Here is a 14,545-nt window from a genome sequence, read left to right on the forward strand (position 1 = left end):
GCCTGAGTAGCAGTTTTAAAGTTATTAACTTGTGCAGTTAGGAAATTCCCTCCTTAAGTGGCATCTTTAACAAATGCTTCACGAAATTGCCTTCAACGATCAAAAAATACAGATGCAATTAATTTGTCTTGAGTATTAAACCTCGCTGGCATCAACAAAATGAGCTGTATTTTATCTCCCTGGCTCCCAGGCTGAGTGAAAACCTGGCAGTGACATAAAATCGGTACAGCTCAATGGTTTTGTGCTCATTTCCTTGTATTCATTAAACCAGTTGTGGTGGGGATGTGCAATTGCACACATGGACAGGCACAAACCCAAACCTGTCACTGGGGTGAGATGGAGTGAGCCCAGTCCCAGGCACAGGGCAAGTTGTTTTGAAGTTCTGAGCACCTTGGAGGCCACCCTTTGAAACTTCAGCAGCCTGGGCAGTTGTGTGCATCAATAACAGAGCCCATGGGCTGGTGACCATTTTTGGCCCTTCGTCGTAGGGGTCAGGGGAGGTGACACCAGCCTGGGTGAGGAGCAGATGTCTCCATGTACAACATGATGTGATATATTTGTGGCCAAGTATTTTTCCAGCTAAAAGAACAGGATGTTATTTTCCTGGCTGAACCAGGTGAGACCTTGTTGAGTCACCTCTCCAGCCTCCGCCTGACTGCAGAATTGAGTTAAATATCAAACTCTCCAGCAGAACCCATTAACCAGCTCCATCACTGCCAAGAGCCGCTGGGAAGCAGTGGGAAGGGATGTGGTGATGTGCTGGGCATTGAGCTCCTATGAAATGCCCAACAAAACCCTCTGAAGACCCAGGTCTCAAGCTGGAGGATGCTGGGGAGCCTGTTCACTGCAGAAATGGGCATGGATGCCCTCCAAATTCCTTGAGTCCCACGTGGGGTTTGATGGGACTCCCCCTGCACCATCACCCCAGCAACAGTGGGTGCAGGTCCTTGGGGTGGAATTGGAGCACCTACATCCCACAGGGAGACCCTGCAAGCCCCACTCAGCCCTCTCAGAGATCACAAAATCATAGAATGGTTTTGAGCAGAAGGAGTCTTTAAAGGTCATCTAGCCCAGCTCCCAGAGCAGGATCTTCAACATGACCAGGTTGCTCAAAGTCCCACCCGATAAGGCCTTGAATGTTTTCCAGAGATGGGGCATCCCCCACCTCTCTGGTCAACCTATTCCAGTGTTTAACCACTCTCATCATAAAAAGAAGGTGGTCTAAATCTACCCTCTTTTAGTTTTAGAATATTACCCTTTGTTCTATGACAACAGGACCTTCTAAAAAGGACCTCTTAACCCTCACAGACTCCAGCTGAGAACTGATGCCCAGCCTGGTAGTGTTGGGGGTGTGTTGGGACACAGGGACTGTCCCCAGCCTTGAATGAGGAATTTCAGGTGCTTTAGTGTCCCTGGCCATGCAAGTTTTCTACAGCCTGAGGATGGGGAGTCTGAAGAGCAACTTTAATGTGGTAACATCAGCTTGTCAGATGCTCCAAAAGCCAAGAAGTGGAGGAAAATAACTGCTTACTCTGGTAAAAATACACATTTCTCTCTATTTTCAGTAAAAAGTCTCCTCTGAAAGGAAATGGCTGCACATTTAGGGATGGGAGGTGTAAGATGCCAGCATTTCAGTGCTGAAAATGACACCTTCTACTGTTTATCTGAGACTCAGGAAAAAATGCCCCATGAATTAATGACACAAAAGATGTGTGCTGCAAACCTTAATGTCACACTGTCACCCCTTCCCTCCCTCCTGCTGGAACTGCCAGTGGACAGCATCTGGCCTTCCTCCAAAAACCACCTGCAATTTATTGTTCCAGCATTAAGGGCTGGACTGTGAGCCCAAACATCCTTGGAACACCAGGGTGTAAATCCATGCACCCACCACGGGAGCACCACTGTGGTGGGCAGCTCTTGATGTCATCCTGCTGTCACCTCCAGCCTGGAGGAGGTCTGGGAGAGCCCAGCAGCTCTCATGCCTCACCTAAGAGATGTTAATTGTGCTGTGCTTGCTTGAGCCCCAGCTCTATAATTAACAGTGCTGCATCAGCAGGTGCTGACGCCGCAGTGATGATCTTGCAGCTCATTTTCCAGGAGCTGCTGGGACTCCAGACAAATGAGGGGTTATTTCAGGTGACTTGCCTGTCATGGAGTGTCCCTGGGTCTGTCCATCACCTCTGAGTGCAGGTTTGCCGTGTAGCATCAGTGGATTTTTTTATGGCCACTAACCAATTAGACTGATTGGGAAACACTCCTAGGGCTTGAAACACTGTCCTGTGGGTTTTGTATGGAGACCCCAGTGGGTGGCACTCGAGAAGGGAGATGGGACCTGGCCTGGGGACACAACCCCAGGGCAGCACTGAGTACAGAATCACTAAATTGTCAGGGCTGGGAGGGACTTCTGGGGATCACCCAGTCCAACCCCCCTGCCAAGGCAGGGTCACCTGGGGCAGGTGACACAGGAATGCATCCAAGTGGGTTTGGAATGTCTCCAGAGAGGGAGATGCCACGGCCTCCCTGGGCAGCTCTGGGGCAGTGTTAGAGGTGTTAACCCCAAAGGGAGGGTTTGCTGCCTTAGGGAAGATGTTTTTACATCTTTTAATACCCAAACCCTAAACAGGAGAGCCAAGTCCCCTGTGGTTTTGTACATTGGGGCAAGCGTGCCAGAAGTGGAGAGCTCTTTTAGGATGCACACCAGGTGCTGTATCACTGCCTCTTCCACTGATACACATCTATTCACCTAAAATCTGGCATGCCATCCTAGTTTGGTTCCTTTAGAAGGGTCTGAAATGGGACAGAACACCCATGGCTTGGGGTGCCAGGCTCAGTCCAAGACCCACGTGGCCATCCAAGGCAGCAGAGCACTGCTGGCATCATTCACCCATTGGGATCATGTACAGGAGTGCATCACAGTGGGGTGGATGCAGGAAAACAGCCCCTCCAGCCCTTCCCACCTCTCATCCTTCTGCTCTGAGGTCCTCAGGGATGCAGCTGTAGGACACAGAGCAGGGGAAAGCAGAGCAAGACAAAGGGAATGAGAAACAAAAATAATGACTTGAGCATCTTTCAGTACAAGGTACACAAAACCCAGGTTACTTTTAATTTTGCCATCAAAACAACTTTTTTAACCCCAGTATGGAATTGCTCAGGTGTCCTTGGGACACACTAAGCTTCTACCACAGCACATCCCATGCTCATGAGTTCAATTTTGCACCTGCCAGGGACTTGCAGAATTTGGTTCTTGCCAGACCAGCTTTTATTTCCCTGCCAGATCCAGAAAAATCTCACTGATTCGACTCTTTGGCTCTTCATCCCTCACACTCATGGCATGACTGAGTAGCTGCATTTCCAATCAAGCGTCACCCCCAATTTGTGTCACTGCAGGAGGGAGAAGAGCCAGGGCTATTACGTGTTTATTGTATTAATGTCTCTATTTCTGGGCTAACAGCAAGACCAAGGCGTATTTTGCAGAAGCCTATGCACTTTATACCAGGCAACAAATCCTGATTCAGCCTGTTACATAAATTATTTATCACAATCACAGAAAGTTAGAGGAGGGGAAGGCTGGGTTAGTCCAGACAAGGCCGTTGATGGAGGCGCAGTGAAAGCAAACCCACAGTGAGGAGGGCTCCTGATTTCAAAAGGGCAAAGCTCACAAACTCAGCATCACCAGAGCCTGGCTGCAAATGCCACCAGTGTGAGGACAATCAGGGCCTTCTCAGCCTGGAGAAGAGAAGGCTCCAGGGAAACCTCACTGTGACCTTTTGTGTTTAAAGGGGGTTTATAATAAAGAGGGAGAGTGACTTTTTACATGGGCAGATAATGATCGGTCAAATTGGGATGGTTTTAAACTAAAAGAGGAGAAAATAAGATTAGTTACTAAGAAGTTCTTCACTGTGAGGGTAGTGGGGCCCTGGCACAGGTTGTCCAGAGAAGCTGAGGCTTCCCCATGCCTGGAATTGTTTAAGGCTGGGCTGGATGGGCTTGGAGCAGCCTGATCTAGGAGAAGGTGCCCCTGCCCATGGGGGGTTGGGGCGAGATGAGTTTTAATGTCTCTTCCTACTGAAACCATTGTGTGTTTTTCTGATTCTGCAAGATCCAAAGTCAGTGCAGGGTGGATGTTATTTCAGTGTTTATCAGTGACATGTGCTGATGGCATGTGGCCCTCTCCATGCATTGGATGTAGCAAGGAGGACTGAGGTCCACAGCAGCAGCAGCAAAATTGGAACCTCTTAAATGCCAAGGCATGACACAAAACTCTAGAAAACCTGACCTGAGCCCAGAAAAATTACTTACAAAAGCTAGGGAATGGGATCCCAGTCTTCAAATACCTCCAGGAAGGAGCCAAGGGGCAGCCAGGGAAGGAAAAATATCAGGCAGGGAAAATATTTAGTTTAGCTAAAGGACCATATTGACACTTGAGCAAAACAGGATTATCTGTCCACAGATACATTTAATTAGAAGAAACTTCCCATGTACTCAAGCAAAAGAAAGCAGAGGTGAGAGAAAAAAATTGGAAAAAAGAGGAGGAAAGCCGTTTTAAGTTTAAATGACATTTTTACAAAGGAAATTTTATAAGATGGCAATAGCAGAGGTAGGGGAAAGGGTTGATGTCCCATTCTTGCACCTCCTTAGGGGGTGTGACTAATGTGGGTGGGTTAATTCATCTTTATTGTCCAGACTTTTGAATTTTTGGGTGGTTCCCAAGCCTGATTTAGCTCAGGAGAACTCACAGGCTGTCAGCCTGCTTGCAGAGTCCATCCAAGGAGCAGAGGGCAGGGGGGTGCTCCCTGCACACAGAGCAGTTTGGAGGTGCCACCTGTTCTGGAATTTGGCAGAGCATCAGTGCATCCTCTTCCCATCAGTGCCAATCCCTGCTCCACCATCCGCCTGCCACAGAAATGTTGGCCAGGTGCAGGGGAAGGTCCTTGGGAAAGGAAGAAAAAGAGAAAAAACACAAAAGGAGGAAAAAATTGGTTTTTCACCACTTGTGGACAGCTGTGATTTTCAGGTGTGAGTTCCCTGGCCCCACTGAGTTGTTTTGCTTTACAAAGACAAATTTCTCCATGCCCCAATTTTGTCTTTCTTCCATCAGTGTTATGAAAATCACTGCCATGTCCCTTGCCAGGGCAGAGAAAGAGCATCCCTGCTCTGGGGAGACAGGACAGGCTGGGGGGAAAGGCAGGAGTGAGTGGTTTTCTCTGGGAGGGACAGGGACTAAGATAGAGGACAGGCCTGTTGTCTCAGATCTGGAACTGGACCTTCCTCCCAGCTGCACTTGCTGAGGTGGGGCAAGAGGAAGGCAGAAGAGCTAACCAGGGAGCCAGCATGGCCATACATCAAAAGCTCAAAAATCTCATTTAAAGGGCAAATTAATTAATGGAAAGTGTGGTTTGGGAACATTGCCTCCATCCTTCCCCTTTGCTGGGGGTCATTATGCCCCAAATCTCACCCATCTCCTTGAGTCAGACTGGTACAGGAGCTGTTGGGGCAATGCTTTTCTCTGAATTTCGCCCTGGATTTTTTTTTTTTGATTAGTTTGCTTATGGGGAGTTTGTTCTCTGTCCTTCAAGCTTCCCCACTTGCAAAATGACAGTAACACTGTGAGCCTCAGTAGAAAGGCACCTGGAGCTCTGCTCACCAGAGAGTGTGGTGAGACAGCTTGTTATTCTTAAAATAAATTATCAGTAAGAGAAGAAGACAAAAAAAGCATTCATCAGCTATTGAAGGACCCTGGAAGATCAATGGTTTAGTTAATATCATTCTTGCCAAGTATTAGCCTGGAAAGATCAGAGCTGCCAGAAACAGTCAGGCAGATTAATGTCCTGCCCCAGCCCCAGTTTCCCACCGAGCCTGACAGGTCCTGGCAAAAGCTCCTGTGCCCAGAAATGTATTTTGAGACCAGCATGCTTATAGATTGTTCCCTTCAAATTAAATCCAGGTGAAGTTAATCTTATCCATAAAGGGCAGAGAGCAGAGAGGTGAAGCTGGTGCAGCAGCCAAGGGGTTCCCCTGAGGGGAGTGGAGCAGAAATTGGGGAGCAGGAGCTCAAGTGTGCATTGGCTACGAGGGCTTGGGGCAACAACTGTGAGCTGCCAGAAACACCCACAGCTTTCACAACACGCAGGTCCTCCATTATCCACCCAAAGTAAGGAAAATTAAATTAGAGTATCCCAAAAGCAACGTTAGAGCTCGTGGATGCTCACACAGAGAAGCAGCAGCCACATCCTAAATGGTGTGATAAACACCTCAGGGGTTGCCAGCAGGCAGGTGCTTAATGAGTACACAAATTATAGTTCTTATTATTTCTCCTCCATCTTCCCATTTCCAACCAGTTGCCCTGGAAACTTCCCTCTCGATGCACTCGCAGGGGCAAAGTCCAAGAGGAGAAAAAACCAGCTGCAAACCCTTGGTGGTGTAAAGCTTGTAGCAATGCCAGGGGAGGATCTTGGGGTGAGCTGTGCCTGTACCAACCTGCCTCCCTCCCACACACTGCACAGCTCGGCCCTGTGGCCCCAGTGATGGGCACAGACCCCCAGATATCCCCCACATCCCACACCGAGCCCGCAGGACACCCTGAGCATGTCCTCTGATCTCCTCACAAGCTGTTCACAGAAAGGCTCACAGACCATCCCTCCTACACAGACACTGCTGCAATCCACACAGAACTGGCTGACAAGCAGCCAGAGGGGTGAGTGACCTTCCAGAAGACTCTGGGGTGCTTTTCCAAGGGGGATGTAAGCAGCCACACCCAGAGGATTGCCAATTAATTCCCCATTAGGATGAACTCCAGTTTGGCTAAGGTAGGAGGAAAGTGCACAAGATGTCTTGTTCTTCTGCAGAGAGCACCTGCCAATTCATGGGAAAAAAAAAAAAAAAAAAAAAAAAAAAAAAAAAAAAAAAAAAAGAATTAAAAAATGCAATCCCAATGCTCATTTGCACTGGAGGAATTAGAAGACCGTGGATCAGCAGAGCCAGCCCATCCTGAGGATGCCAGGCGATGCTAGAGGCATCTCTGGAGGGCTTTGTCCCACCAAACACTGTCACCCTAAGGGTAAATGTGATGTCCTGATCTTATATCCCAGCCCCAGCAAGCAGGACTGGGGCAGCAAATGCTTTGTGCAGCCCACACCAGAAATTTTGGTCTCTGCTCTGAAACAAGACGCCCAGAGCAGGCAGAGAAGGCTGTGCCCTCATCATGCTTCCTCTTGTGGCCTCTGATTTCACAGGCTGTGCCACCCAGGACTGCCACCCCAGTACCCAAATCCCACCCCTCAAACACCATGACTGAGCAAGGGGCAAACCCCACCTCTCACCAACAGTGCACCCTCAAGTACATCTTCAGTGCAGATTTTGTATAAAATGCACTTTTATGCATACTACATATATTTATAAAGATCTTTATATTGTCACCTTTACCTTTTTAGCCAAAGCTTTTACCTGTTTGAGCTGCACATCCCACTTTGTGCATTGCCCACGATGCCTCGAGTAAGACAAAGATGAGCACAAGGACAATCTCTGCTCCCATGGAGTTATGCCTCCAGGTCATGAACCCATTGATCCCACCTGCCTGATTTATTTTCTTAAGGCTTAAGAGAGCTGGCCCAGAGGAAGGGTGGGGGCACAGGGCTTGTGGCTCCTCACACCACCCACGCTGCCAGGAAAAACCCTGCTGTACGTGGGGCTCAGCTGCTCTCAGATATTTTTCCCTACACACACCCAGAGACAGAAGATATTTATATACTGTACACCTATAAAAATACATAGTAATAAGACAGGAAAATATGTATATCTAGAAATAGCACAATATATTAAAATATTTATGTAGTAGATAATGTATAGATAAATATATAATAAATAGATATATTGTACACACGTATACATATGCATACAATAAAAAGTTGGAAATCTGAAATGACAGAGCTGGGGAAAAGGTGAATGTCCAGGTGCAATCAAAGAAAGGAACCATGCTGGAAGTGTGCACAGCACAGACAAAGCCAAGGATTGCCCAAGTCTTGGCTGTTCCACGACCTGCCATCAAGATGAATTAAATGCATCCAACAACCCAGGGACCAAACAGCTTCCTTGTGCCTCAGCAGCTCCAGGCCAAGGCACCTCCACAACAGGCCTGCTTTGTGGTGTCTCTTCAGCTGGCTAAATCCTCTTCCTAGGACTATTTTTCTGTTTGATTTACCCTCAAAGCCCATCAGGAAATGTGAGTGGCTGTCAGGACAGGAAGTGCAGCTGCAGGGTGGGGTTGGTGGTTCCCTGGGAGGGTGGCACGATGGCTGTAAATGATGGCTGTAGTGCTTACAACCCCTGCCTCTCCCTGGGAGAACATGGACCATCAGAAAAGGGCAATTTTTAACTTCCCAGCTGGACTTGCTCCAAGAACCTGCTAAGGATAATTTAAAGCCAACTATTGACTGAGCCCAGAATTGAATACCTTCCTTCCCCTTACCAATTCTTGCCCAAGTGGATCAACTACCACTGGTCTCAACACCTTTTGCCAATAGGCTGATACTGGGTTCTACCTCAGAACTGCAGGCACCAAGAACTCAAATGTTTTGTTGCCACCAAGGGAAAACTCCACCCCAGAGCTCCCAATAAAGGCTCTTGCTATTTGACACTGTGTTTCATCTGTGCATTGTTGAAAAGTTTTAATCATGTATAGTCCTGCACCAGCAATTTCCAGTGCCAGCCAGAAGGAAAACACAGCACCCTCGGTAACAGAAATCACTCTGGAGCCAAGTAAACAAAATGGGAGTCTTATAAACCAGAAGCATTTGTCCCATTAAAGATTCAATTCGTAGACAGAGTAACAAGGGATGAGTTATTTGGAAGTGTAGACTTTAAGGACATGGGTAACATAACAGTGACAGAAACGCTGTGACTGCAAGACCTCCTCTCAGGAGTGACTCAGCACAGCAGCTGCTTCCTGGAAAATTAATGCTTCAGCCTCCCCAAAATGTCTGCAAAGCTTTTGAGAGCTTGCAAAACCCAACCCTGGAAGCCCCATCAGCCATCTGATCTGTCACTGCTATGGGGATTAGCACAGGTCCCCCACCCTAGCACAGGGTGAGGACCTGCAGGGAGCTCTAGCAGTGACTGTGGGGACTCAAGGCAGTGCTGCCAACAGAAAAAAAATCACATTTCGGCCTCAAAGCTACCTCCTCACGACCCCAAAACTCCAAACTCCCCCTCATCACCAGGGGCCCCCCAAGCAACCCAGGTGTCCCTGAGCAGAGGCAGCTGTTAAGGAGGTTAACGCAGAATCGTGTCAAGTAACAAACACCTAGTATTTATTAATAAATTAGTACATCGGAAGGCAATTTTTCAATTCATTCCCCTCTTCCCCCACTCCCACCCCTTCCCACGGGGCAGCTCATGCCACCCTCATGCCATTATTTCTTCAAATTGAGCGTAGTACAGACTGTTCGTTATGGGAGCATAATAATTGCAAATATAATCAGACAGACTTCTTACGATGCAGCTTTTTGTCCCCCACACCCCCCGCCCCCGACCTCGTTTAATAAAAAGTGAAGTGTGATTTGAAGAGACTATTGAGACCACATAAGGTCTTCGGAGAACTTATCGGCCACGTCTGTATAAAAAACAAGAGACACGAGTGTAAAAGCGCAGCTTGGTTTAAGTCTTACAGCACGAGGAGAGCAGGACCACCGGCAGCCTTCGCCTCCCCACGTCCAGCACCAGCTCCCCTCGGGCCCCACCATTCCCTCACGTGGCAAGGCAGGATAACTCCTTACATTCGACTGGAGGCAGAGGATCTTTCCACTGCCTCGAAGGTTGGTGGGGCTTGACCCTTCTCCTTGTGGTTTAAGCGCTGGTGCTGCAGCGTGTTAGGAGCGCGATGCGTTGTCCGGGTGAAAACCATACAATAAATAACCGTGCTAGTAAAATCTCAGCAATGGATATGAGCCAAACAAGAGTACATTAAAAACAAAAAAAAAAGTCAGCTCGGGTGGGAAGCTTAGCTGCGTTAAGAGACAGTAATCAGCGACAATTGGGGTGGGATTTTTGTATGTTTTTGCCATTTACTGCCCCGAGGCAAAGGGAGGTGGTGGGAGACAGTCACTCCGAGCGACAGCTTTGACAGAGGAAGGGGGTTACAGAGCAACCCCCAATTTGATGTGTTAGATTACACCAGATTTGTGGTCTTTTAGTTCATTAACTGCGGTTTTGGATTTGTTTGTTTGCTTTTCGTTTAAAGTGCATCGGCTGATGTGTTTGGAATGAGAACAAGGAGAAGAGAGGCTTGGGCAGGGGGCAGAGGATGCAAAGACTTGGACTGAGCGATAGAGTTACGTTGGAGGGGTGCAACACTGGCAAACTGCAGCCCCTCCAAAAACCGAGGACACCTCAACAAAAATACTGGCCGTATATTCTACAACAAATCCCGCCTGCGCATTGTTGGTCACCTTAACGAGTGCCAAGCTAGCTCTAGCAGATATTCGGAGAGCGTGCGGTGACCCGGTGCCTACAGTAAATCGGGAAGGTGGCTATAGACAGAGTCCAGGAGGGTCTGGCTGGCTTCCTGGCTCTTGACTCCAGCGATCTCAAATAGCCTGTCCAGCTTGTCTTCGGCCTGCGGGATCTCCTCGATCACGTGGAGCTCCTCGGGGTTGAGGATGTGCAGCATGTCGTCAAAGATGGGCTGCAGGTCGCACGGGTCCAAGCGCACCTGGCGCAGGACGGTGTCCTTCTTTTCTGTGGGAGGAAAGGGGATTGGTCAAGAAACTGCACAAGAAACCTCTGCTAACCAGGGCTTGTTCTCCTCAGTCCATCCCCTGGTGCCACCTCTGGAAAGGGACATGCCACAAGGAGAACTGTGGGAAAAGGTGGAGGCTGAAGTCATGGAGAGGAGAGAAGATGGAGAAGGCAGGGCTGCTGAGGCACCTCAGCCAGGATCCTGCAAGAGCAAACACAGCATTTGTAAATGCTGAATGGCCACTTTGGAAAAGTGAGGGCAGGAGAGGAGCCAAAAAAGCTGAATTCTGCTCTTTCAAGTTGTTTTCGTTGGGTAAGCTTTATTTTCACACCCAAGTACAAATTTGGTAGATTGACTGAGCTCAGCGTTCCACATTTATCAGAAATTAAAAGATGATTAAATGCAGCAAGTTAAATACAGGAAATTAAAGCCCCTAAAATAAAGAGAGGTGACTAATGGTACTTTATGTCTGCAGCAAAGAGTACCAGGAGTAAAAAAAAATTAAAAAACCTGAAACAAAAATCAATCTGGAAATTACATTCTCTGGTTTCATCTCATACAGAAATGCACAGGCCAGTGCACAAAGTCAGGGGAAACACCCCCCAAACACCCAGGGATGCCACAACTTCCCTAGCAGAACTTCCCACACTTAAAACCCTTTAAAGACGTTTTTCTGTCTGTATTTGCTAACAGGATATTCTGGTCAGGAATGAGGATGTGATAAGCGTATCCTGGACAGCCAGTTTTCCCAGTTATTTACTTTATTGGTATCATGTGTTGGGCAGCTCTACCCCATGTGCTGACCACAGGGGACATACCACGGTGTCCCTTGTGTCTCCCCGCTGTGCCCAGGGTTGCTTTTGGTACCTTTGGTAATAAAAGAGCCAGTCCGGCTGAGCGCGGAGGAGCCGCTGGAGGTGGAGTCGCAGCGCAGGAGAGGCTCGGCCTCGTCGACAAAGAAGCATTTCTTCTCTGAAGGAGAGGGCTCCACGGTGAGCACGGCCGCCTCGGGGGGCTTGGGGCTGGGCGTGGGCGCGGGGCTCACCGGGCTGGGGCTCACAGGTAGCTTGTCACCCTCCAGCTTTGGGGGGAGGAAAGAGAGGCAAAATTAACCGGGGGGATGAAGCTACGCAACAGGAACACCCAATCCCACCTGCACCCTGGCTTTCAAAATGTTCCTGCCCAGCCTCAGCAAGGGGTGAGCTGTTCTGCTGGCCCACAGCAGGCACAGGAGATCACCCTGGGGTGGACATCATTTGGCACATCAGGCAGGAAAGGTAACACAACCCACACCCTTGGGACACCTGCTAGGAGCAACCACTGCACGATGATGGCACGTGCAATCTCAGCACAGCATTTTAGCTGGGGTTTCCTTCTCAGACTCAGTTTATGAAAGCCTAAAGCACAGCTCTTGGGGGGCAAGAGGTGATGATATCCAAAACCTGCTCCACACCTGTTTGCCAAAACAGCTCCACAGCTCCAACCAGTGCCAAGGCAGCAGGGCAAGGGCTGTGAGACCGTTCAAGGATCTCCAGTGCAGCACATGGCTCTGACCAGCTCCACATCAAATTAATGATTTGTTTGCCCTATCTCACCACTGCTCCTGTGAGCATCTCATTAAAGCCTGATGGAAAAGTCCATCGTACCAGATTCCAAGTTCAGAGCAAGGAAGGACAGGCAGGAGCTGGCACTGTCCACAATGTCACCCAAGTGCCTTTGCTTCTTCCTGTCCTGATGTGAGCCAAGGGCAAACGTTCAGCTCCACAGCTCTGAAGACACCAGGAGCAGCAAGCACTGCTGGGAAGCACTGCACTAGAAAGCAGCACCATTTGACAAGTGACAGGTGACAAGTGACAGGACAAGATGAAATGACCTCAAGTTGTGCCAGGTGAGGTTTAGATTGAGTATTAGAAAAAATTTATTCACCAAAAGAGTGGTCAGGAATTGTAATAAGCTGTCCAGGGAACTGGTGAAATCACCATCCCTGGAGGCATAAAAAAAACATGTGGACGTGGCAGCTGGGGACATGGTTCAGCAGTGGACTTGGCAGTGTTGGGCTCAGGACTGGACTCGATCATCTCAAATGTTATTTCCAACCTTAACAATTCTATGATTCTATGAATCTGCATGCTGGTGTGACCCTGCTTCCTAATTTGACAGTACCCTGCATATTTCTTCTTTGAAACTCCTTCCTATCTCCAAGACAGCAGCCAACATTATCTGCCCTCCTCTGCCTCTCAACATCCCCTCAGGGTGCAAATCTCAAGCAGAGCATTTCTAGTTCCCATTCCCTGCAGGGATGACATGCCTAGGCCAGCATCTGCACATCCCTGGCTGGAAGCTTGGGCACTTCTGCAGGTCACCAGGTCCCTCTAAATAGGTTATTTTAAGGGCCATCCAATATTTAACCTTTTTCCCCAACCTTGTGTCCCTGCTTGACCTGCCAGGGAAAAGAATTGCAAACCCTGCCCCCATGCAATTCCCTTTCCCAACAGCATTTCACAACTCTGTTTTCTCCTACAGAGGGAAGATCAGGCTATTCCAGCTAACAGGCTTTGCCTACAACCCAGGGATAAAATGCAAAATTGGGATTAAAGGCTGTGGGAAAGGGCCCTGCTGAGCCACCTCCGCGCCGGCATGGATGTGCCTGAACATTCCTCACCCGTGTTGAGGAATTTGCCACCCACAAATCACATGTCTGCTGGGACGCCCATTAGTTCACATTAAATTAACATCGAAGCCTGTTCCTGGTAGAATAAAAGGGGTTTTTTTCTTCTCCCCTCATTGAAAATAAACAGGGGAGGATTTGTTCTAGCTCAGTGCATTACGCAATAGGCATGTTAAAAATAAAAGTCAGCTTTAATTTTTAATTAAAAGAATCTGCCTTCTCTTCTGAAACTCCCGTTCCAGTACAGCTCGTCACGGAGAATCAGCCATGGCCATTAAGGGACAATATCAAGGGAAGGACCAGGACAGCAGCTGGCCACTTTCCAAACTGTAATATGCCCTGATATCCCCTTTAAAAATAACACAGGCTTTAGGGGTTAGTTTTTCCTTGTGCAGCTCATCTACCTAATATCCAACCACAAACCCACCTACCAATTCCCAAAAAGGAGCCTGATGACCGAGCAACAATTGGCCAAGGGAGGACAACTGCCCCGGCTCTGCCTTCCCAGAACAAAGTCATTTGGAATTTAATTAAACAGCTGCTAAAACACGCTAGAAAAGACAAAATCACCCGAGGTTATTTGACTATAGCCGTTCTGGGAGGCCAAAGCTTTCCAAATAGCTGAAGGCTGCAACTTGAGGCAAAGCAAACAGGATGCCTGGACGTGTGTTAATGTTTAAACCATGGGAAGAAAGCAACTGGGAATGAGGGCTTTGAAAGACCAGGGAATGCAAAAGGCTGCTGGGAGGTGAAGCCTGTGGAATAGGTGTAAAAATACACTATTCATAGCCTGTGACTCACAGCATTGAAACCATCCTGGCCATTCCTATTTTTATGAACAGCGGTGATTGAGTGAAACCAAGCTCTGGCTGGGAAAAAAACCCACAAAAAAACCTCTCTTGCAAACCCTTTTGCCTTTCCAGAGCCATGAGATTTCTCACCTTTACGTCCTCGTTGCTGGGCTCCTGTGCTTGCCACTGGGACTGCATTTGTACCTGCAAAAAGAGACATGTGGGACACTGTTAGATGCACAGTCCAGCACAGAAAGCAAAGGCACTGCAGTGGCTTTGTCATATCAGCAGCCTCCTACAACTCATTAGAGGTGCTCTGCCAGGTACTTTTTTTAGGTTTTTTCTTTTTTTAAG

The 14,545-nt window shown here is 48.3% G+C and overlaps 1 protein-coding gene across 4 annotated transcripts in view; it reads right to left on the minus strand.

The window, feature by feature from the left end:
• Positions 1-9,283: 9,283 nt before the first annotated feature.
• TNFRSF21 (TNF receptor superfamily member 21) overlaps positions 9,284-14,545 on the minus strand; it is a 36,064-nt gene continuing 30,802 nt past the window's right edge. For all 4 annotated transcript variants that reach the window (XM_063424060.1, XM_063424065.1, XM_063424067.1 and 1 more), the window contains exons 5-7: positions 14,342-14,395; positions 11,600-11,813; positions 9,284-10,731 (exon numbers count right to left, since the gene is read on the minus strand). In XM_063424060.1, coding sequence (XP_063280130.1) covers positions 10,502-10,731; positions 11,600-11,813; positions 14,342-14,395 — 498 coding nt within the window. In that variant the 3' untranslated portion in view covers positions 9,284-10,501. The remainder of the gene's footprint in view (positions 10,732-11,599; positions 11,814-14,341; positions 14,396-14,545) is intronic.

This window comes from Prinia subflava, chromosome 2, assembly GCF_021018805.1.
Source record: "Prinia subflava isolate CZ2003 ecotype Zambia chromosome 2, Cam_Psub_1.2, whole genome shotgun sequence".
In the NCBI taxonomy this organism is placed as follows: Eukaryota; Metazoa; Chordata; class Aves; order Passeriformes; family Cisticolidae; genus Prinia; species Prinia subflava.